At 46.4% G+C, this 24,279-nt stretch overlaps 3 protein-coding genes across 5 annotated transcripts in view; 1 reads left to right on the top strand and 2 right to left on the bottom strand.

Annotated features, from left to right (window-relative positions):
* Positions 1–5,315: 5,315 nt before the first annotated feature.
* CNP (2',3'-cyclic nucleotide 3' phosphodiesterase) lies at positions 5,316–12,120 on the bottom strand. Of its 2 annotated transcripts, none has more exons than XM_035568429.2 (4): positions 12,010–12,120; positions 9,003–9,672; positions 8,276–8,418; positions 5,316–7,706 (listed from the first exon to the last, which is right to left on the bottom strand). In XM_035568429.2, the coding sequence occupies exons 1-4, from the start codon at positions 12,073–12,075 to the stop codon at positions 7,254–7,256; spliced, it is 1,332 nt and encodes a 443-aa protein (XP_035424322.1). In that variant the 5' UTR covers positions 12,076–12,120; the 3' UTR covers positions 5,316–7,253. The 2 variants fall into 2 exon arrangements, with proteins under 2 accessions (XP_035424322.1, XP_035424323.1); XM_035568430.2 differs by lacking the exon at positions 12,010–12,120 and adding an exon at positions 9,902–10,021.
* A 230-nt stretch (positions 12,121–12,350) lies between these two features.
* ODAD4 (outer dynein arm docking complex subunit 4) lies at positions 12,351–24,256 on the bottom strand. Of its 2 annotated transcripts, XM_035568426.2 has the most exons (12): positions 24,081–24,256; positions 23,087–23,218; positions 22,627–22,780; positions 20,608–20,669; positions 19,412–19,568; positions 18,198–18,422; positions 16,945–17,152; positions 15,373–15,459; positions 14,966–15,162; positions 14,675–14,775; positions 13,790–13,868; positions 12,351–12,694 (listed from the first exon to the last, which is right to left on the bottom strand). In XM_035568426.2, the coding sequence occupies exons 1-12, from the start codon at positions 24,198–24,200 to the stop codon at positions 12,420–12,422; spliced, it is 1,797 nt and encodes a 598-aa protein (XP_035424319.1). In that variant the 5' UTR covers positions 24,201–24,256; the 3' UTR covers positions 12,351–12,419. The 2 variants fall into 2 exon arrangements, with proteins under 2 accessions (XP_035424319.1, XP_035424320.1); XM_035568427.2 differs by lacking the exon at positions 13,790–13,868.
* Positions 18,215–24,279, top strand: part of ACLY (ATP citrate lyase) — a 37,909-nt gene continuing 31,844 nt past the window's right edge. Inside the window, exons 1-2 of the mRNA XM_035568424.2 lie at positions 18,215–18,354; positions 20,033–20,200. The gene's annotated coding sequence lies outside the window, so the exon portion shown is untranslated. The remainder of the gene's footprint in view (positions 18,355–20,032; positions 20,201–24,279) is intronic.

Raw genomic sequence — 24,279 nt, 5'->3', positions numbered from 1 at the left:
CATGCTGGCCCGTACTTTCAGACTGTTCCTGCTCCTCAGCAGAGAGGATTTCCCTGAAGTCCTCCTGGAAACTTGCCGTGTGAGAGGGTGAAGTAATCTCCTGTTTTGTTTTGGTTGGCTCCAAAGTGCGATATGGCAGCATGTCTAGGGTTTGTAGTAACTTGTAAGTTATCTTAATCTTCTGAAAATGTTGCCAGGATTCAGTCAAACTTCATACAATTGCATTTTACCTGACAGCTGTCTTTTTTTTTTTTTTGCCATGGTTCTACCAGAACGGTACACTTGGGCATTAACTTAATCGATAATGTGTGAGCTTAAAAATTTTGTATCAGAGAGAAATGCTTCTTTGGATTTAAAAGAGCAGCTTATGTGAGAATTCGCTGTGATGCAGCTAGAATTAAGGGCTTTGTGTTTCCACTCCATGAATTGTCCTCTTTAAGGGAATGTTGAATTTGCTCTGGGCTGAATTTTTCCACCGTATGTTTTTTAATTAATCTACTTGAACATTTAATATCTGTGCTAAACTTGATTTTCTTGGTTTTAAAATCTTTGTTTGATTTTTGTGTTACTGATCCGTAACGTGGATGAGCTCTTTTTAGCTTTGAAGAAATGCAACGTAATATTCAGGTTATTAATTGAAAACGGTTACTGTGTGCGTGCAGCAGTGTGTTCTCATAATGTTTACAAGAACTGTACAAATATGTTAAACTAGTCAAGTAGTTTTCAAATAGAAGTAATTTACTAGTCCAAAGAAGCAAGAAAATGCAAAGTCAAACTCTGAACTGACAGTCTGTCACTTGCTTCTCTTGCACAATGTCAGGACAAGTGCTGGAGTGATGAGCTTAAAGCCTGGAGCTGCGTGCAGCTGCACCACCTCGAATTGAAAATGGAGTTGGTTCAGTGATACTGCCAGTTAACGTGAATGCTCTTCTATTTTTCACCATAACTGTAGTGTTACAGCAAGACCTCAGCTGAGAGAGGACTGCTTCCAGAATTCTGCCCGGTTTTCTAGAAAGTGAAGAATCTTTTCTTCAGAGGTGCTTTGGTCAAGTTGAACGCTCTCTCTAAAGCAGTTCTGGAGCACAGCACGTGGCGTTGTCTGCCAGCTTCAGGCAGCCTTGCTCAGAAGTTGGGCTTTGAAAGAAAGTATGTTGGCACTCCCCAACACCAGCGTGAAGGGGCAGAGGCTCAGAAGCATTGTTGTATCCAGAGTTTCTTTAAACTGACCTGCTGTAGTGTAGTGACATTTGTAGAGCTGAATTTTGCTTGGGTGAGAAAACGTGTTCGTAGAAATCCACGCAAGGCTTTTTCCTAGGGAAACCTGACACTAACTTTTATATAATACCTGACTTATCTTCTGACTGCAGGAACAAAAATTGCAATGACTTCATTGCACAAAACGATTATTTGAATGCTGACATCTTTGTCTTCCTTCCAGTTGAGGGCTGTACTTGTCCTGTCTAGTTGGACGGAGTTGCTAGACCGCAATGCAAGTGAACTTCATTTCCAACAGTTGCAATAGTGTCGTGGTGCTGCTGCTGAGTACTGCAGTCCTGTGGTTTTTGGTTTGTCAGAACTTTTGACAATCTGCTTTCATAGAGGGAAGATTTAAGGGCTTAAATTCTAGTACTGCAGAATAAAGGAAGCATTTTATAACTCACTCAAAAGTCAGCTTTTAAAATGAGCCAACGTTAAGTAATATTTCCAGAAGTAGACTCTGCAACGTTTATTCAAACTTCCTTTGCATCAGTGTAATGTGATGGACTCACCCGGATTGCACTGAGAGCAAAATAAGGTCCTAGCATTTTTCAGGCTCTGGAACGGTAAATATCTGGGGAACTAAAATCCTGGTCTATGCACATTGAGACTTCTCCAGTTCTCATGGCACTTGTAAATCAGAGTTTACAGGAGTTATTTTAGTGTGGCATTCCGGATTCATAATGTGTCGTCCTGCGTGTGTCGATAATTACTGTACAGTTTGGACTTTTCTCAGTCTTCTGTCACCATGCAGAGATGTGTACTGCATTTGTCAGCGTGGTTTTTATTACTATTATTTCTGCCTCCCCCCCCCTCCCCAGTTGAGTATGACAGGCTTTCTTCTCTCCAGGTTGTGAATGAGACCATTCCTTGGAGGACGGAAATGGAATGGCTTTTCTGAGAGAGGAAACGTGTACAACAGATATTTATGAAACTGTACCTGAATGCATGATTTAAAGTAGTTTAATATTAACATGGTGAGTGCCAAGACTTTTCCAAGGAGTGCTGTTGTGTGATTAAAACTGAAGGCAAACACATGCTCACTTTTGCACAGTGCTTTGGGGTCTGACAGGCGTTCAGTGACTATCCCCTTACCTCAGGACCGCAGCAGAGCATGGAGGTAGAGGTGTGCCGGAGTTGTAGCCTCTGTCTTGTCCGAGCACAGCTGGGAGATGCGGGACTGTGTTTGTTTCAGAAAAATCTGCATGGATGTGCACTGCTGGAAATGTTGCCTTTCATACCTGGTAGTTACAGAACATGTCGTGGGTTGTGGTTTGTGCATAGCCACAGGGAACCTTGGTGCCATTTTTCCAGCTGCTGCCATTCTGCAGACCTCCCCGGCTTCCTTTGGCTCGATAGCGGCTACCAGGTATAGGAACTTGCCACAGAGATAATTAATAAATACCTTAAAATGATATTATGCTTCTGCTTTTTCTAGAGTGATGGAGAGCTAACGTAGGTGATAGCCGTGAAACGCAAGCACAGGGGGATGTGTGCGAGTCGAGCCTGACTTAGCAGTGAGCTCTTCCCTTTGGAGACTGGGGGGCACCACGGGAACGTGGCACGTGCAAGAAGCTGATGGCAAAGCCCCCCCCTTAATGAGGAAGGGGCTTCGTGGAGGTCGGTCCTCATAGTTGCTGAAAGGTTTTTGGCCTTACAGGAAGAGCCTTAATCAACATCAAAGCATACTAAAAGGTGCCCCCAGACTTTCCCATGTGCAGGGGCTGTTCCCTGACCTGCCCGGCGAGCAGCCGCGCTCCCATCGCCTGCAGTGCAGCTGCTTTTGCTTTGTCTTGTGCGTCTGCCCCTCGGGCCTCAGCTCCTGCGTAGTGTTTTGGAAAGGGAACAGTTGGTGCTGTAAGAGTGCCCGCTGATGGGAATTACCCCAGGGGTGGCAGAGGTGATGTGGCTGAAAGGCAGGCCAGGTCGGTGCTGAAGGGAGGGTCTTTGAGGTGAGATGAACATGATGGCTATGGAGCAGCTCAATAACTGACAGCGCAATTGTTGTTGATGAAAGATGTAAAGTACAAGAAAAACATGTGCATGAGGAGTCCCTCGGCGGGCTAAGCTGTGTAAAGTGAGGCTGGGCGAGGCTATGACTGGAGCATTAACAGGCAGATGAGGAGTGTTGGACACTTACCCTCCCTTTATTTCTCTGTCTCCATCATGATCTTGTGGTGTCTGAGCTGCTGTGGGGCTGGTTTCGAAGTGCAGCTGCATTCAAATTAAAATGGAAGCAGTTTCATGCTTGAAAAATGAAAAAAATGTGTCGGTAATGTTAGTGTTTGGGAGATACTTGCATGTACAATGATCTGACCTCTAGACAACAAAGCCTGGTGTGTTTTTGTTTGTTTCTTGTGTGGATTTACTTTCCAAATCTGATGCTGTTTCAGCTCCACCTTTTGCAGGGAGTGTTGCAAGTCCTTTCCAGACTCGCTGAACCTGGACTTGAAATCAGCTGTAAAGACCATTAAGATGCTTCTGGCTGCCCATTTTGACAGGCTTTTCTAATTGTTTCTGCTATACATATACATAGGAAAGTACATGATTTTTTGTGAACTTGGAAATGTTGCTATAAAGCTGGATCCTGTGCTCTAAAGGCTTCTGACTGTTTTGTAAATACTTGCATTAATGCCAGCTGGATGGGGAAGAATGGTTTAGGGACAACAGTATTAATTAGCAGTGGAATATTGTAAGTCCCTCGGAGCTTTCTGTATCTGACTGGGATATAGAGTGAAAGCACCCGTGCTGTTGTGTTGTTTCCGATACGGAAACTGCCGCCTGCGAGCTCTGGCCTCTGAGCCAGCCTCACGTCGGGTGGCTGCGCTCGGCCAAATCAGTCTTCAACTACTTGAATGACCAAAGCATTTGGACCATGCAGTGGCTTGCTTATTCCTTCAAACTCACTTCCTCAGCTTACTAACTAAAGATGTTTGCTTATCTTCAAGTGGATGGCTTTCATCCCGTTTAAATTTGTGCCTTGTACCCTCCCCTCCCCTTCCTTAGGGAAAAGGACAGCTTGTGGATTGCACCTACTTGAGCCTCTCCGAGTAGTGCTGAGCTCCATCGCATTGTTATAGCCGTGCTATAACTAGGGCTGAAAGGTGACGAACTCAGCCGTAGCAGTTCTGTGACCCTCCTTTCCCCCAGAGGCCGTTCGCACGCAGCAGCTGCCGAAATCTGGAGAATTCCCTGTTGCTCACCAGGGCAGCAGGACCTGTGCCTGCCGTGGGAAGATGATGCGAAATGCTTCGGCCTTCCTCAGCTTGCCCCGGCTGTCCCCAGTCCTGCAGTCAGGGACAGGGTTTTCCTTTCTTCTTGGAGCAGTGCTAGGCACGTCTTCTCTCTAGAAGATCTGACCTCTGATGGAAAGCTCTCGTGTGAGTTGTGAGTTAGGGCGCCGAGATGAGGCACAGTCTGCAAAGCAGTGTTACTGAGTTAGAGCTGGCGCGTCCAGGGGTGGCTCAGGAGTGTAGTATTGGGGAGAGCTTGGACGCTGCCTCTTGGCTGGCTCTGCAGTTTGCCTGCAGTTCTTGCATAGCCAATCTTACGTTGCTTACTCCATCTTAGTCCCTGCTTTCACTTAAAAACTCGTTCTTCAAAAGAGAAAATCGCGTGAAGCAATGGTGGGGGGGTTGAGCGCAAAACAGCAAACCGAGCACCTTCATTGCATGCATATCTGCTTTGTTGTAAAGACATTAAGGAGTAGTCAGACAACCGGACCCTGATGTGAAGCCGACTTGGAGAGGACAGTAGACCCTGTGCTGCAGTATTTATCTGAAATGAAATTCTGAATGTTTACCTCAGTGTAAATATCTTACCTTTCCCGTGGGAGGAAAGGAGTCTTGCATGGAGCAATCAATATCCAGATCGCTTTGCCAAACACGTCATCCTCTCTAAGGCAGGCTTCACATTGGTATGAACACTGTCCCTCTTTGGACCCTTACCTTTCTAGGATGTGAATGGTAAAAATGTGAATATTTGTTGTTTACTTCATTAGGCATAATTCATAATGATGTGTTTATATGAAGAATATCACAGACTGAAGCAAAACCATATGCAATTGGTTTACTTTATTATAAACTGTATATGATGTACAAACTAATAAAAACTTAAATGACGACAGTCTCACTGTTGTTCTTGAACAGGCAAATAAACAAGATACTCCAGCTGTGCATTTCAGTGCTGGATGTGATCTGGAGTGTTGGGTTGTGTTACCAGAGCACTGGAGGGAGAGGTGGCTCAGCATGCTCCTGCATACTCTCAAGAGCTGTCCTGGGCAGATGCTGTTAAATTTTTTTTTTTTATAGTTTTGATGGAACAAAACCGCATGAGACTTCCCACATGGCACTCGCAACTCTCCTGGTGCAGAAGCTAGCCAACTGTTTATCCCTTGAAGGTAAGGGGGGATTACAGGCATTCCATCTTTTTGAAACAGCAGGAACTATTTTGCTTTGCTAGAAAACATGGGGAGTGTTTATCAGATTAGCCCAAAGCACTCCTTGCTTTTGTTTTAAATGTTCAGAGGAGAAATGCTTCTTGCACAGGCTGAGCTGGGCTTCCTGAACAATACAGGTTTGAGTGCGCACAGCTACAGGTAAGCTGTGCCCATGTGACAGCTCCTTTACAGATATGAACCCAGCACATGCATGTCAAACACAGTAAGTATTTACATTTATTAATACTGGATTAACTTCACTGTGCAGTTCACCAAACACTGAGCCCTAGCATGAGTTTAAACTGTTGTCCTGACCTGACTCCATTAGTTGAGCTTTTTGTTATGGTAAAGTAGTGACCACATATCCACTGCTGACTGACAAACAATCTGGCTAAGAGCAAAAACATAAGCTTTAATAAAACAGACTTAATAACAAAAGTACTTGATCATTAACTTTTTTTCCAGCCAATGGTTTAGGTTTGAGCAGACTTAAGTTACGCAGTTACAATACCTCCATTTACTTCCTAAATTACAATGTTACTTCCATCCTAACTTTTAACATTCAAGTGCATTAGATAAAACTAGTAAAATCTTGCATGAAGTACAGTTCTATACTTCAGACATGATTTTAGTTTCTATAAAATAAGATGGAAAAGACATTAGTTCATCTCTTCCACTCCCTGCCAAGGCAGGATTGTTCCCTACAAAACAAGGGCACTGGACAGTATTTGGTCCTGCCCACTCTTACATGTGCTCTGAAAAGACTGGAGCCATGTTACAGGAACTGAATGCATCTCCTGAGATTTGTTTCCTCTTCTGTGATTTCATTTTTTTTCCTGTCTCCAAGACATTATCTGGCAATGTGCTTTTCTTTTTTGTGCTCACCAGCATATCTCTTCCCTGCACTTGAAGGAAGCCTGAGCATGAATTGGGGTAGAACATGCAAGGCTTTTAGGTACCCTGATGTCTGTTGCAAATCCTCTTCTTATGGACTAAATTATTAGTAACTGCCACACTTGACAGAAGTGACCCATAATTGGGTCTTACTGGTTCTTACCTAGTAATTCAGCTACCAGAATTACTGACTTTTAGTCCCTCTGGTTTGGGAGAGGCATTATGCAGTTCACTTCACTTGGCTTCAGACCAGTTATGTACAGGCTTTGGTCTGCCACTGCTTGATCATATAGTGCTGGCATGTAAAGATCTAACGATTGTGGTTCATAGGGAAGTTATAAAAGACCATAGAAGATCTTCCTCTGAGGAAGAAAACAAGCAGAACACCACAGCTCGTTCTTTCCAAAAGTCTTCCATTAAAAGCACTCAGCAACACTTTAGTTACTGGCATCAGTTATTTGACGGTTTTCCTTTGTCAGTCAAGAGTTGTTTGTTTTCTTCCAGAGGCCAATAAACTGTCTCCCCAGAGACACTTCATACTGGGGTTGGCAAAAAGGGCTTACTTTAGTAAAGGTAGAATTATTTCTCTTTACAATTATAAAGGTTACTGAGTTACTTGCCTTTTAAAAACAACAAAGAAAAGAAAGCTACCCTGCCCATGCTCTTAGATGATGGTGCAGGAACTAAAAGCAGAGCCCCGTTTGTTGGTGCTCTGCGTAGGCACAAGTTTTCCTTTTCCATAGTAACCTGAGAATATCGCCTTCACATCGATCTTTTTAGAAAGGACGAGCATCCACATACCATTATCAAAATACTGCAGTTTCCCTCCTCCGATTTCCCCCACTTCATCCCCTTTGTTCCCTGCCTTTTCCAGTTTCACAAACTCCAGCAGATCGAGCCCAGTCTGGACTGCTTCTACGCCGTTGGCACAGCCGAGGGTGATGTGAGCCCGGCTGCCTTTCGGGAGGTTGTCAGTGGACAGGAGCTTATCGACATCTCCAGGCCACAGCAGCAGCTGCTGTTCGCTCAGCTCCACACGGGCACCAACAGTTTTCGTTGTGATGAACAGAGCAGAAATGGACAAGGTGAAGCCTTTACCGTAGGAAGCCTTCACAGCCTGGGAGAAGAAAGACGGAGACAAGTCCAGAACAGAGCTTTAACCAACGCCACACAGGTGGAATTTACAGCAATGTGGCTGGCTTTATAGGCCACAAGCTCGGGGTCCTGGCTGGCCAGGGTAGCTCTTGCTTTGCCATGTTTGAAACATGGTGGTCGACTAGGAGGTCGTGGCCTGAAGTTCCTGCTCTGCGAATTCAGGGTTGGTTACATCTTTCTCTTTCACAAATTCCAAATTCAAATGGACTCTTGTGCTCACCCGCTTTGAAATAATGTGGCTAGAAGTATCAATACTTCTGTTGAATGATTTACCATCATTCAAGTTAAGCTTTTGGGGATGCTGCTGGAAGTCGGAGTGAGGGGGGAGATGTTTAGTTCGGAAACTAACAGGAAATAGTTGCCATCTCCCCCATGCTTATCACTTTTCTATCATACGGGCATACTTATTCTCTCTACAGTTTGCCTCCTAGTTGAGAGCAAAGCTGCCCCCCCAGCCCACTCCCAAGGCATGTGGATCCCCAGCTGGGAAGGGAGACTCCAGCAGGGAAAAGCTGGAGCCACAGTACTCACTTCTTGCTGTGCGTATTCCTCAGCCCCAGGTGCTTTTCCAAACTCTGTATATTTCGTGGTGCAGTGTAAGACCCCAGGTGGTCTCTTCACAAAGTAGCTGGTGAGATCTATTTTTATTTTGGGATCTTCAATAGCAAAAGCAACTGCAAACACAGGTAAGCAATGTTACTATGAAAAAGTCAACCCCTCGACGCTACCCCTGAGCCTCTGTCTCATCTCAGCTTTCTTCACCAAGCTGTCCTTCATGCTTCATCTTTCTTACTGCTAAAAAGGACTAGATGGATGCATGAAGTTCTTCCACCTAGACTATCGGTGGATGTAATTAAAAGCCAAATTTCTGCACAGCATCATGGTTCATCTTAAACCTGATGTTGCTGAAGTCCCTTAAGGGGCAAGACCACTTGTTTTTCCTTTTTTTCTTTGACTCTGCATTTGTTCTACACAGCCCGTCCCAGTAACCAGTGGGGTGCTCAGCTGCCTAGAGTAATGCTGCTGCCATCCTAACCCACCTCCCTGCAGCCTCACAGCTAAACAGGCTTTTAAGGAGAACTGTTGATTTTCAGTTACCAAAGCAAATTTGACGACTATGGGAAACTGGGATTAGTATCTTTAAACAGTTTTCCCTGTTGCAAACTTTAACTAAGAGTGTCACTTTAGAAGCTGACTAAAGTTGTCCCATTTGTTTCATCAACAAAGCAAGAACTTGATAAGATACTTCTATACATACAATATTTGCTCTCCTTTTTGAAGGCTTTGAGACTTCCAAGCTCATCTAAGAAGAGCTGGCCAGCCTTCCTCAGGTTCTCAGAGCTTCTTTTGCTCAAAAACCACCCGAAATACATGGGTAGAAATTCCTTCTCCAAGCTTGGCTTCATCTTCTTCAGGTCTTCCACCGACAGTTTCCATTGATTCTTTTCCTTAAGCTGCGAGCAATCCATTCTCCACGGGGTTTTGGGCTCAGCAAAGATGACTTTGTACCGGTATTTGTCAGCAATATCAAAGAGTTGGTCCAGCCGTTCCCTTTCATGGTGAGTGTCATCCAAAACAATAATGCTGATATCTCGTTTGCAATAGTCAACTAGATCCTCATCAACTTTTGAGTATTCTTCAGGAACGCTGCTTCTTATTCCAGGCGTAATTTTATAGCTATCGACAGAAATGACCTTGCAGGCATCTTTATACCTGTCTTGAACAGCCTGGGCAAGAGTGGACTTCCCACTGCCAGGTAGGCCTCTTAAAATAAAAAAGGTTTTAGACTCTTTGAGTGTGGAGATGGTATCTTCATCATCAAGGAAAGGAAACTGCAAGCTTTCAGGCCTTTCTTTTGCTGATTGAGAAGACATTTTTCTAAATATTTTAGGCAGGAATGTGTGACTCTTCTTTGAGAAGCCTCTGTTCTGAAATCCAAGAAGAAAATGCTTTGTAGGTTAGCAACCCCGAGAGACCGCACGTTCCTGCTGTGTGAGCACGTCCTGGTGAGAGCCTCCACAGGGAGGGAGGGAGGCTGAGGGGACGCGGTTTCACCGCTTCCCGTAACCTCGCTTGGCTTAAAGCACTTCTCACGGCTCCCCCAACCCTCCCCGCAGCAGGGACCTGTCTGTGCCCTGTCCTGGCGCTGCCCCTGACCTGAGGGGTGACCGTGTGGCTCCGCTCCTTGCTCCGGTGTCTGCCAGCAGCAACTTCGGCCCTGCCTGACCGGGAAGGGGAAGCTTCGCCCGTCACGTGGCAGCGGCTGCTGCTTTGCAGGCACCACGAGCTGCCACGGAGCTAAAACCCAGTCAGAGCAGTCTGAGCATCAAATTTATTTCTGAACGCTTAAACAAATACTCGTGGCCGCTAGATTGCAATGCCGCTGCGCGTCGGGGGGAGCTCTGCCTGAAAAGGGGAAATGAAAGAGCCAGGGGGCTGGGGCAGCTGCTGCAATCCTGTCAGTTCATCCTGAAATGATTGCAGGCTGATTTAAGTCTGCTTGGGGGTCCTCTGTTTTGTAAGAAAGGCTGTTTCACTGCAAGAATTGCCTCTTCTTTGCACCCCGCTGAACATCAGTGCCGTGAGTGCCTCACAGGAGGGAATTTGGGCTCCTCTTTGAACGAGGAGCAACTTAAAATTGCTTCCGGCAAGGGCAAGCCCAATGCCAGTCACTGCTGAGCTGAACATGAAAGTGAAAGCAGCTGCGAGCACCAAAGAAGCTTGGCAGCAGCAGGAGCCTTGGGAAAAGCACCCTGGGGAGCAGACACTGGCTCTGCCTCCCTGCCTGCCAGCAGCACCAGTAACAGGAAGCCCAGATAATTCCCAGCATAGTCTGGGAAAGCACCGGATTCAAGGAAGTGAGGGATTTCTCTGACTGGTTTCAATGGCACCACCGGGGCAGCTGTTGTTTCTGTGGGTTGATGTGCGGCCTCTCCACCCCCCCCAGCTGCATCCTCACACAGCCCAGCCTGGGACCTGCACCTGCCCCTGAGCTCTGCCACGGAAGTGAAACCGAAGGAGTGAGTCCTGCCTGCGATGCAAAAATCAGGGGGTTTACATGCTGTGCAAGTGGTCTGCCCACAGCAGGAAAGGACTGACTGTTTTCCTGTTTGCAGAGTGAACAGCCTGTTTAAAAAGTCAACTATTTTAAGTAACTCTATCCTTTATTTCAGAATTCAGAGGTGCGTTTTGGTTCCAAAGCACCCTGGGGCTAGGGCCGCAGACCCCCCCCCCCACTTTAGGGATGTGGTAGGCAGGGAGCAGTGCCTGCCTCGGGGCAGCTGCTGTGCAGCGGCGTGGGACGGGGAGCTTGGAGCACACCGAGCCGTGCCTGCTTCCAAAACCAGGGTAGAGCTCCTGCACCAAGAACAAACACGCTCCAAGAAGAGGAAGAACTACCCAACTCTCCTGGGCCCCCTACACCACCTTCCCTGTGGATTTAGGGCTCCCACATGTTCACGCATGAGGAAGCAGAGGTGTGAGCTGGCTCCAAGGGCTGCTGCTCCTCGCAGTGTCCTGGCCATGGAAGGGGATGTTTGGCCCGGGCAGAGACCAGCAGCATCTCTGAGCAGGGCCGCGGCCGTGTGGGATGCGCTGCTCCTGCGAGCCGGGCACAGGGCTCGGCTGTGAGCGGGGCAGCCCAGCTATTTTGCAGAAAGCAGCTGCTGGTGGCCAGCAGTGACTGAGGCTGCTTTTCAACCGTGCAAACAAAAGAACAATAATAGAAAACACCCTCAGGACCCATTGTTTAGCAGCCAGCTCGAGGGATAATGCTGGCCTTTATGAAATCGGGCCCCGTACAGCGTGGCCAGACAATGGCACTACAGAGACCCGACCCGGCGGAGCACTGGGCTCCTCCGGGCGAACAATCCCCGATTGAAGGCGCGCCCCTGCCCTGTCCCTGCCTGCGACCCCCACAAAGCCCCCGCTTGTCCTCCGCATCCCCGGGGCCTCGCTGGGTGATGCTCCTGGACCCAGCGCCCCTCCGCATGCTGCTGAAAGGTGTCCGCACCCCGACTGAGCCCCAGGGTGGGCTGGGGGAGAGAAGGGGCAGCGCAGCCCCCCCCCGGGAAGAAGCTGCTGTGCCCCCAGCTCCACCCCGCAGCCCCCTGAGCTCCGGCTGTGCCCCAAGCACCCCGGGACCCCCGGGCCGTGCCCTGCACCCCGAGCTCCCCCCCCACACACACACACCCGGCGAAGCCCCGTTCCTCCCTCCCCACCGGGAAATGAAACCGGCCCCGGGGATGCCCCGGCCCCGCGCTTACCATGGTGAGGGCAGCGGGGCGGCGGGGAAGCGGCTCTGGGGCGGGTGCGATCGCGGCCCCTTTCATAGCACCGGGCCCCCCCCGCCCCGCCGAGCCCCCCCCCCACGCCGTGGCCGCGCCTCCCCGGGGCGGGCCGGGCCGGTGGCGATGGGTGCCCGGCCCCGGGGGCCGCCGCAGCTCGGGGCCAGGTTTGGTTTTTTTTTTTTGTTTTTTTTTCCCCCCGTGCTCCGGGGGAAGCTGTGCCAGAAACGGGAGGAAAAGCACGAAGCGAGCGTCTCCGTGCGCCTGGACTCGCAGGTACGTGGCACGGCTGGGGTGTAGGAACAGCGAAGGGAAAAGGGTTTGTTTGCAAAAAGCAACGCTCGGCACAAAGGTTTATTCTGCCCTCTAACTGCTCAGGAAACGCTACTTTACTCCAAAGCGAGGGTCGGCTGCTTTTCATCACCCCCTATTTCTTCTTTGTCTTTTTTGCTCTCATTGCCATCTCTTTTGCTTTCTTCGTCATCCCTTTTGCTCTCCTCTTCTTTACTCTCGTGCTCTTTATCGCCTCCTTGCTCCTTATCGTTCTTGGCATCTTCATTTTCCTTTTCATCTTCTTGATTCTCTGTGCCTTGCTCACTTTCCTTTCCCTCCCTGTCCTTCTCAAAGTTGTCATCATCTGTGTTTTCATTGCTGAAATCATAATCTGGAGGGGGAGAGGAGGAGGCAGAGGGAATCTTAAACCAAGTTCCAGCACCGAGCAATCAGTAGGGCGCAAGAAAAGACCCCTGGCCTCCGTCACTACGATTAGAAAGCTCTCCTCTATTTTCTGTCTCACAAGGATAAATTTGCCAGCAATATGAAGTGCTGAGCTATGTGTTTTAAGTAAACAGAAGGCAGGTGCTGGCAGTTACATCGTGATGCCTGAATTCATCAGCTGACAAAATGAACATGAGATGAAGTCCAGGTGTGGTGTTCCCAGCGGGGACGCCTGGGAAGTGCTGCCATCTCCTGCTCAGGCTTGATACAGCTCTGAGATGGCCATGGCCAGACCTGGGAGCAGAGCTGCAGGAATTCAGTTTGTGTTCTCAGTCTGGGGCTTCAACTAAGCACGAGTACGCTGCACTCCTGGGGATTCCATTCTGCTTCCCTCTTTCTGCAGCCTTACTTGCTGGGGCAGAGTAGGGATTGCTCTTTGTGTTAGCCTTTGCTCTGGGAAGGACACGTATGTGTGTTCGGATGAAGAGCAGTACCTGTTTGCCATGGAACTGTGACTTACTCTGTCATACTTCATGCTGCAGGTGCTCAGTAGCACATATTGTCATTTAGATGGTGACAGAAAATCAATACTTTTACACTATGTGGACTCTAGAATTCGCTGATGTTTTTGAAGGCCTCAGCACTGCGGGTCTCGTTTATTCACTGTCATTTTTACGGTCACCTTTTGACACTATTTTGCTTCTGGCTATGCACACCATTACACATTCTGGGCACTGGAGCTGCTTTCATTGTTATTAAAAGAAGCTTTTTACAAAGACAGAGCTGATGAGAAGCCAGGGTCCCTCACTGTTATGCTGGAAATTAAACCCTCACTGCCAAAAAAATGAGGCCACAAATTTTAACTATGCTATGGCATCACATACAAATGAATTCCTGCTACAGCATACTAGCACAGAGGATGAATGCAGCCCAGAAATTTCAGTGCTTGCTACCTGGGAATGGGTTGTTTTTTTCCCATGCCAGAAAAGGAAAGTGGGGAATTTTTACATTTATGTGGTGCAGAGGTCTAGATGACAACTACCTATAAGAGAGTGATCTGTCATTTCTCGTCCTCTTTCTTTCAGGTCTTCAATGAAGCTTCTGCTCACATCATCTAAGGCCTGAAAGTGATATGGCTTATTAGTGAAGGCTATAGAAATACAGCTATGTATCTAAGTTTTTCCTATTTCTCTTAGATCTCTGTTGTCATTGCTTGCTCCTTTCCTACCTCAAAACTCTCTGCAACAACATGCTTCATTCCTCCCTGCAGTGATTACTACCTGTTAGTATCCCTTATCAAATGTCTCCTCCCCTGAAGATTTAATCTCTTACACACTATTGTTTTCCTTCTGGCAGGAAAACAGGCTCTGCTTCAACTTTGAACACCCATGAGGGATCACCAAATAGGTACGTGTTTATGCTGCACCTGTTCCCTGGCAAGCTGAGTGAGGTCAGAAGATCACCCACAACCCACCGTCAGGCTACCAAAATGTGCAGACTGCTTTATCCTTGGGTCACCAGCAATGCCCCAGATGTTCTGATCTGATGCAAAGTGGTTTCTCTGGGACACTTTGGAGAGGCCAGAAAAGAGTAAGCTCTGATCAGCCCTGCATTCCAACAGATACTGAATGTAGAGAAGGTACTTCTGTATTCTACATGTGAAAGGGAGTTCAAATAAAAATTTTCCCTTGACCTGAATAGAACTAGGGCTACAGCCTTCTAGGTGTTGTACTGGTTCACGAACTGAGATTAAGTTTTCTAAGCCAGGAGGCTTCATAACTTTTTTCTTCAGAGGCTGCATTTTCTCCCTCTTAATGGACTAGCTATGTAGTGACATTTTCTCAATTCGCAGGCTGCTTGACAATAGTTACAGCTAACTTATTGATGCTGCCGCAAGCTTCTCTCCACCTTGCACCAAGCCACTTACAATAATGATGGCCTTCTGGGCAGCATCATCGTGAACAAGCTTTGCCTTCTCAAGTGCTTTTTCAAAGTTCATGATTGCAGACCGGTAATCCTTTAATTTTACTGTAAGGGACAAATGAAAACATCTATTTTAACCCAAGATAAAGAGAAGAACAAGTGTTAATCAAGCAAGTCTCCCGTGAGAGATCTTGATCAGAACAGTTACTTTGGTTGTTAAATGACAGATATGTAAGAAGCTGAACAGACAGGCTGCCATCTGTCCTTAAAGCAAAAATTGTAGTGACATCTTTACCTTGTACTTGTGCCACCAGTACACTAGCGTGGAGTTGCCACTCAACATCTCCTTCTTCATCTGCTGACTGCAGGGACTTCTCTCCATAATTTCGGGCTGCTTCAGCTTTATCAAGCTCAAGGTAACATCGGCCAATTTCATGGAACAGCCAGGTCTTTTCCAGGCTTGATTTTGCCATTGGAATTTTCTCCTCCCAACTTCAAGCAGAGAGTAAGAAAGACAGACTATTGCTGAATCTAGGTGCAGTTATAATTTCAACTGTGGATTCTATAAACAAAGTGTTCCAGGTACTGTGATGAAAACTTTCTCAGCCCTCTTTCTAGCAGTACAATTAAACAAACCGAAAAGACAGCATCTATTAAATTCAAAATAAACCTTATGCCTTTTCTGTTACTAATTTTACATACGTGTCAATAGCTTCCATGAATTTGCCGATTCTGGCATAAACTCTGCCGATGTTATCAAGGGCTCTGGATATGGCATCCGGTAGATTGCTGCGTTGGAAAGAGAAAGAAGTTGTAGTAGCTGAAATAGCCTTGTTCCTGATACAGTCTGTGCTTTCTTCAACCCCATATATTTGCTTTGGCTCTTAACATGAAAGTAAGTGTTCAGAAGTAGAAGTAAAGGACCAGTGTCAGGCTGAAAGTCATAAAGCCAAAGTAAAATTTTATTTTCATCTACAGCCATTGCAACACCCTGTAATATGGGGAAAACCAGTTTAGTTTTGTCTTCAATATTTTGTGCAAATCTGGCAGCCTTTATGAGTCTTTTCTTTTCCTCAGTTTCTCTTTGTTGCCTTATGGATCCCATGGAAATCCCCTACCAGTTCTTAGGTCCCTAACACTAATAAATTATTAATGTCCAAGAGGAAATTGAAGACACAAGAATGTGTCTGCAATATGTCTCATTAACAGACTCCTGGTAACAGGCCCTGTTCCCAATGCTCTGAATGAAACTTTGCCCAATGCTACAGGCAGCTTCTTCTATCACAATGTAGCTTTTTTTTTTTCTTTAATTAGTCTTCATTCCCAACTTCAGAAGTAGCCTGCTTTGACTACCCGTGCCTTGGAAAAAAAAAAGATGAAACCAGAGAACAAATGCGTTGCTGTGGGTTATGCGAGTCATTAACAATGTCTCCCCGGGCCCCTGCTGAACTCCAGCCACCAGAGGGCGAGTGCTTCTCGGTAATGGCTGTGTTTCTGTCCTTCAAATTCAACCTTCAATCGGTTTGAAAAAGTAGTAAAACGACGGATCTCACTCCTGCCTAGCTTTTGCTAAGTCTTAACTGTATTTGGTGTAACTGTGGAGTGGAAATCACAAGGAGAGATGCAGAAATTGTTAAAGCTATAATTAAAAATGTGCTTTTTGAAAAGGACAAACAGTGAGGCAGTAACATTTTAACAGTCCTATACAGTATCAGCAGAAATAAAACCAAAATAGCCTCAATTCAGTGTTTTCTCATGTGCTTTGTACAACTCTGTTACTACTTCTTAAGACTACATTTGCTGCGTTCTGTTTTAGCTGAAAGAGCTGCTGCAGAATGTGTTCTATATGAGCAACTGTATCTTTTATCAATATTTCACACCTATCGTCATGATTTGAATGCAAATGACTTTAAGGGAAAATGTAGAAGAAAACTTGTGCAATTTAGACTCTGACCTTACTGAGAAGGAAATGCATACTAGAGGCTGAAGTGCTGAGTCTGGAACTTGAGTTCTCTTTTGCTTTGCTTCAGCATGGATTTAGATACGCTGTGTGTGCTAGGTCCTTTAAAAATCTGCTTAGGTCACCTTATTTTTGAAATAGTGAAGATAAGTCACTAGGGGCCACTGCATGTGGACAGAGTCTATATGCATTGCCCTGTTAAATCTCCAGGTGAAAGAATTACAGTGTTACCAGATGCTAAAACATCTTAACAAAGGTACTTTCCTCTGTATGTTGGATCTTTTCCCCATCCATCTAAACTTCTCAGCACTTACTTCTGCCTGGCAAATTCGAGATCCATTTTATGGCTTTGCAGGGCTGCTTCCATCTGGCCCATCTCTAACTGAGCATTCCCAATGCAGCTGTGGAGGTTTCCAATCAGTTCATTCTTGTTGGGAACTTCATCATCTGACCATCCTTGTATTGTTTTTAGCACATGCTCAGCTTTCTTGCAGCTTTCTTCGGGGGAGCCACTGGTCAGCACTATAGACAAAGAGGAAAGTTTAGTATTGGGGTAGGGACACAGCAATATTGGGGAAGTAGGACTGAGTGCGGTTATGTACACCTCAGACAAAGCTTGGGAATGGTTAGAGCTCCTAACTCTTCATGCATATCCTACATTCCTCCATTCAATCTCCAAGAAATCTGCCCTCGGGACATGGTACTTCAGCCTCTCCATCTGGCACTCCTGGAAATCACTTTCATCACAGCAAGCAAGGGGAGATAACTCTGGTAAGACTTCACACTTGCTGAAGAAAAATAAATGAGAATGATGCTTGTTGTCTAAAGTTTTTGAAAGCAAAAAGTCATTGAAGGACGACAGCCTGATCATGGAGATGAAGTACTAGCTACAGCGCTTAGTTTTTTATCTCCTAAATTAGCCCCTTGCACTTTCCTGGCGAGCTCTGTTTATTGTACCCAGCTGGCTGCAGTGCTGTGGGGAGCGGACTGCAGGATGTTTCTGACACTGCCTTCACCAAGCTGTAGCTTAAATGAACTGAATGGCAGTAACACCAAATTCTTGTCCCTGAGTCATAAAATATGTAGCATAAGTAGAAAGCGAGGGTCAAAGTGGCTGAATTATTACTTCCTTCCAGATCACTATTTTTCAGCTCCTTCGTCTCTCCACAAGGGTATTTTTCAGCTACAGAAATTATTTACTCCAGTGCCCTGCATTTTTTTGGTAAAACAACTTCTGATTACTAGACCAGCCAGAGGCACTTGCTAAGCATGCAGGAGTGGCTGACCTGGCTTTTGTATCTAAGTGATGTTCTGAAAAGCAATCAGCAATACCTCAAGTGCAGAAAAAAAAGATTTCTTTTTTAAAAAAATGCATTGGATTCTATATCTGAGGAAGTGTTGCCTTGGAAAAGGTGGAGAATATGAAAGCAAATACTTCCCAAAACCGCCTGCTACTGTTTGTTAGTACTTGCACACTGCTTCTGTTGTTCTGGTCTGTAAAATAGAACAGCAAATAATTACATATGCCAATCACCACTTTCTTACTGTTTCCAGACAGGACACATACGCATATCAATGTCCTCCATACTCTTCACAATGTATCTGGCAACCTCAGCTGGTTTTCGCTTCTTGTCTCGGATCCACCTTTGCTGCCTGAGCTTACGCTCCCTCACACGGGCATAAATAGGCTTCTGCTGCTGCCAGAACTCAGTGCGTGTGTCCAGGTAGGCAATGCCACTCAAAACCATGTCTGCTACTTTGATCCCCTGCTTTGTGCTGCTCTTCATCAAATCTGAAAATAAGATGGTAGAATGCAGGAAAGCATTAACGTATGTGATGGATGAAGCTGCAGTTCACTGGGGGACTGCTTGTGAACATTCTTTTGCTCTGACAGAGACAGTCCTGGGAATTAAAGTCTTTAATGCTCCTCAGAACCAATGTGATTAGTAGAGAAGTTAGAGAAAATTCTCCTGGTGAGCTAAAGCTGTTGTTCCCAGCTCCTGTAAGCTGCTGCCTTCTTTAATGAAGAGCCAAAGAAGAGGCCCAATTAATGGGGGCCAACTGTGGTGCATGAGCATTGTCCTCTTGGACAGGACAACTATATGGGACACTTGTACTCAAATGGCACTTCAGAAAATAGTGGATTAAACTCCAAGATGGAAGTTGAGAGGACGTTAACATGCCTGGAAACCAGATGGCCCTTATATATTATTAATGCCAGTAGTACCATAAAACCTATGAGTAGACTAAATTCTGAATTGTTCCTCTATTACTAGGTAAACGGTTTCTTAGAGGAAAGAATAAATGGGAACCACCTTTCTGCCTAGTTCTAAAATAAGATACTTCTCTGAATCCTGCATCTTGCTTTTAACAGCATTTAGAACAAAGCCATGAATGAGGCATGGTTTCATCAGCAGTGCTTTGCACTTAATGCAAGTGTTAGTAGAATTTAACATCATGCCAGAAATAAAGTAAGTTGTAATGCTGTTGTTTCTGCTTTTTATTTCATCACCGCAGATTGCTTTGAATTGATTTATTGTTTGTTTTAAAAAGCCTATCATTTAATAAGGAAGGAAACATGTTCAGACACGGTTATGAATATTGGATCTGGCTCCAAAAATGCCTGAACTCTCCAGATATCTGCCTCTCTCAAGACCACTGCAAACACTCTGTGCTATCTGAGCTCTGATACAAGTAAGGAATAGTAGTAATAAGGATATAAAAGAAGGAAAAAAGACCCTGCCTAGAAGGAGCATTTAGTTAAATACAATGGAGAAAGACCTTCATCCTTGAGCAACTTTTCTAGGTAGGCCTTGTCAGCATAAAGCTCTCCAAGAAGCTGTCGCTCTACTTTTGGGTTCCTCTGGGGCTCCTGTTTCTTTGTCCACTTTTGATCCTTGGTCAGTTTTATTTGGAGTTTCTGATTTGCTTTTTTGCCCTACAGCAAGAAAAAATAAATTAAGTTGGGTGAGATTAGTGGGAAACACTAGCATTATCAGGAAGTTCTGGCTTTCAGAGTTGTTTACCGTCCACATAGGTCCAGTTACTTTTTAAGTAAAAGCGAGAAGTCAGTATCTTACCAAGGGCTTTGGTCAGCAGCAAATTTTGTGCCCAAGTGTGCTCCCTCACTTCTAAGAGAAGGAGGAGGCATTGTAATAAGACCAAGAGTTAGCTCTGCTCCTCAGTCTTATTCTGTTCTGGAGGGAGTCCAGGTCAGTGCTGTGACAGAACATTAAGGCTGTGGCAACGGCAGGTCTAGTTCTCCAGAGTCAAAGACGTAACAGCTCTAACAACCAGGGCTTCTGAAACATCAGGACGGTATTTCTGAAGTCTCACGTTTAAAGTCCCAACGATTATAGTGCTAATATTTAGCCCCCTTTGTACAAATTATTTTTACCACAGGGTACCCGTAATTCCAGCTGAAAGAAGCAATGAGCATTCACTGCACTGACTTCACAGGGAAATATGGCTTGGCATCGCAGAAGAATGAGGCACTACTTCAGTGGACCACCCCAAAATTAAGCAATTGAGAAAGTGTCCATTATCAAAAATGTGAACCTTAAACATCAGGTAAGACCAAAGTAAATATTCTAGATAAATGTACCCTGGCTCTGACCTCAGTGCTGTTACTTATTAGCCTTTGATGGGCGGTCAGCAACATACAACAGAAGGAGCAGTCAGGCTGGTAGAGGATTCTCAGTTTGGGCTTTGTTTCTCCTTGGTTGCTCTTCCCTACCCCTCTGTCTTCTCCTTTCTATTCTGTGTAGCTTGAGCCATAACTACATTAAAAACAGGTACATAAAAACTCTTATAATGGATCAGCTTGCTTTGTATGCTCAGAATGCGCTTCACTAGACCAGCCATATCCTCATCCACGTTGCTGCAGAAACTACTAATCCTCTAGAGCCTATTTCAGAACATATTAGCATTATAATAACTCTAGTTAGCTTCTGAAGCAAGAGCTCTTCACACTGTACCTCTGCCTGCCTGCTTATAAAGCAGAGATCCTCTTTATTCTCCAGTTTAACAGAGGATGGACCTGCAAATACAGAGAAAATACTTGTTAGTGTTCAAAAACAGCAGTACTGAAGCTTTAGAATCTAAAATGACCATAAATGCGCCAAGCCTATAATGTCCTGTTTCAAATAAAGCTTTCTTAATTATTTCACAAGAAATACGTGGATGTTAGTATGGTCCTCAAGTAGGAATTACAGCTCATAGATGCAGCTCTTCTCTGGATTTTAATTATTATTTTCTTATGGCACCGGGGAACTCCCATCACAGTGCTGATTTCCTACAGAGACGTGCTACATCTACATGGAGACAGAGGAAGAAAAAGGGTGGCAGGTTCTTCTGAGGAATCAAAGCTGAAGCTTAAAATGGAAGGAAAGCTCGTAAGCATGGGGATATCCAGCAATACAGATAACTACTTTAAAGTTTTTGTGCACTGACATTAGGGCAAAACTCCCATTTCGTTTTCACTTCTGCTATTCAGATTGCACTCTGGCAGTGGAGGAAAGGGTGAAAAACAACTCTTTGTTTTGGTCTGGTCAGAAGGAAGGAAGGAGATTCAGCTGCTGTTGTTGTTGAAGGATTTCCTCCAGCAAGGCAGCTGGGCCAAGCTCAGTGATGTGAGTTATCCACAGAAAGCTGGTGTTTCTGAACCTGCCGAGCAAAGCAGATTCAATAAAGCAGTTTGGGAGATAAGCCCTGTTAATGCATGTGCATTTCACAACTCTTTCAACATATGGATCAAATACTAATATGTTTCCTTGCTGCTTTTCCCTTGCATCTAGCTATTGCCACTTGATTGGAAAATGTTTGGGGTTTTATTCTGTTCATTTGCATACAGTCCAGATGCTTGAACACACTTAAAGCATTTAGCTCAGTATATCAAGCATGACAAGCATTTCGACTGAGAGCTGTGAAGATGTCTAGGCATTCGTATTAGGCTAAGAAAGCAGTGGTAATGGAGGAAAGCAAGCCAGATCTGGAAACTTTTGCTATCTGCTTTTTTAAAATGCATACCACGTATAGAAGAGTTTCAGGCTTTTACACAGCTGGGACGGGAAGCTAATCTGCGGCACTGGAGGTGGACTGAAATTTTGAAACTGATTTCAGGGAGTGCAAGGTGCCTAAGTATCTGGAGGATCGAGGCCTCCGTGTATGGGTGTGCAGGCAGGGTGTGTCCTGGCTCCGTGACGGGACAGGCTGTTGGAGGATCCACCTGGGCAGTTTCTAACTAGCTCGGCGGGTTTTACAGCAGCCTTGGGAGCTGTGCACGTGATAAGCCACTTGTCTAAGGTGGCAGCCCCAGCTGAGAGCTGTCTGTGTGCCCAAGAGTGGGTGCACACCTTGTCCACGCTTGTCTGCACGTGACAACATTGCTAAGAGGAAAACTAAGGGAAAAATTTTCCGTTTACTTTCCAACACCACTAGGTCCTTGGCCTTTTCTGTCTCCTGCAGGACGCAGTTCTATGATCTACGCCAGAAATTATGAAAGCAGTGCTCCATTGCAATAGCCAACAGTTTCACTGCTCTTATGCAATGTAAATTGGAGGAAAATCAGGATCTCAGGAAGGCCAGTCTCAGGTAGCAAGGCAAATTTCATTACAAACTTTTAATATTGGGATAAAGATTTCAAAATGGAATCTGTAATCAGTAGGGCCATAAGTAGATGAGCTGCTTTGTTCTGTATGATTTAGAATATTTTTGTGGTGACTGAAAATGTAAAAAAAGTGCTAGGGTCATAATTCACTTCCATAACTGAAGTTATTAGACTCTGTATATAAATAGGCATTCAGCCAAAAAAAAAGAAAAGAATGGGGCTGTGCTTTTTTTTGGTACTTTCTGGTTTCATGTGACAATGGCCACTGAGCACATGAATCTAGAAGCAAAGAGACTCCGCTGTTATAGGGTCCTTAGGTCACTTGTAGAGCTGTCCAATGACCAGCTTCCAGCTGTGCTCATAGGCACCATAAAATCAAGCTGCTTACTTCCAATGCAGTTGACAATTGCCTCTTGGGATTTCTGGATACCCAGCCTGAACTTCTGTAGTTCTGGGCGTAGCCTGTAGCCTCGATGATAAAACACTAGCGCAAATTCAAAGTCACCCATGGTATATAACGTCTCAGCTTTTTGGTAAAGTCCCTGAAAAGGAAAAAATAAAGATAAAAACACTTAGACCTCAACTAATTCCGCATTAGACGGAAGGGAAAGCGCTACGCTATCAGGTTTTCATACAATAAAGTGTAATCCTGTAATTCTTCCTTAGCTGACAAAGCGCCTCCCCTTCTCTGGAAGGACTAAAAGGGGCAAGAGTACAGAGCGAGGCTGATTTTGCTTTTAGAGTTATCTATTTTTACACAACACTGTCTCTCAGACCCTTCAGAGTTTCGCACAGATAAAAGACCTGTCCTTGGACACCCCAACCTCTTTCTGCTTCATGCTGTTTACCTTGGGGAATGTTTTGTCATTTTGGAGAGAAGCTTCTGCATCTTTCAGGGAATTTTCCGTGTCTCCAAGTCTCAGGTAACATTTTGAGCGGGCAACTAGACAGTGCTTGTCTTCTGCTCTCAGCTTCAGCGCCTGGAATTCAGCATACATGCATGTGCCATCAGTGCTGGGAATGCAGCCCCGAATCCCAGGGTGGCTGAGGTTGGAAGGGACCCCAGGAGATCATCCAGTCCAAGCCTCTGCCGAGCAGGATCACCTAGAGCACCTCGTGCAGGACGGCACCCAGGCAGGTTTGGGATATCTCCAGAGAAGGAGACTCCACAACCTCTCTGGGCAGCCTGTCCCAGTGCTCTGTCACCTCCCAGTACAGAATTGCCCCCTCACAGTGAGCCAGAACCTCCTGGGCTTCAGTTTGTGCCCGTCGCCTCTCGTATTTTCACTGGGCACAACTAAAAAGAAACCGGCTCCATCTTCCCGACACCCTCCCTTCACACACACAAATATGGGACACAACCTGCTCCGTCCCTGCACGGATCTGGCCGACGGATGAGGACAAAAACTCCAACTTTTTCTGCAAAAATTGTTCTCTGCATACTCACGCACCCCCTCCTCTCGTGCTGCCCCCCTCTCTGTGCGCAACCCCTGCCACAAGGGCAGGACCTGCACCTCCTCTCGTGTGTCACCTCTGCGCGTCACCTCCCCTCGTGTTGGTGTCACCTCCCCTCGTGCTGGTGCCACCCCCTCCCGGTGCCACCACCTCGGGGCCACCCCCCCCGGTGCCACCACTTCGGGGTCACCCCCCCCGGTGCCACCCCCCGGTGCTGCCGCCTCTGCCCCTGTCCCTCCGCGCCCCCTGCCCTCCTCGCTGCCACCCCTGCGAGCCGCGGCCCTCCCCGGGGACCCCCCAGGTGCCCCCGCCCGGTGCCCCCGCCGCCCCCCGCCACCCTCCCGTGCCCTCGGGGCTCTCCCCCCAGGGCCGCCCCGGCTCCCTCACGTTGTCGAAGCAGGCCAGGGCCTTGCCGTACTCGCCCCGCCGGTACAGCAGCGTCCCCTCGGTCATGAAGCCGGGGAAGGTGCCGGCCGGCACGCTGTCCCCCCCCAGCCCCGCCGCCATGCCCCGGCCCGGCCCGGCCCGGCCCCGGTCGCCGCCGTCGCCGTCGCCTGGCAACCGTTGCCAGGCAACCGCCCCGCTT

The sequence above is a fragment of the Cygnus atratus genome, chromosome 25 (assembly GCF_013377495.2).
Source record: "Cygnus atratus isolate AKBS03 ecotype Queensland, Australia chromosome 25, CAtr_DNAZoo_HiC_assembly, whole genome shotgun sequence".
Classification (NCBI taxonomy): domain Eukaryota; kingdom Metazoa; phylum Chordata; class Aves; order Anseriformes; family Anatidae; genus Cygnus; species Cygnus atratus.
This window is presented reverse-complemented; position numbering and strand designations above follow the sequence as displayed.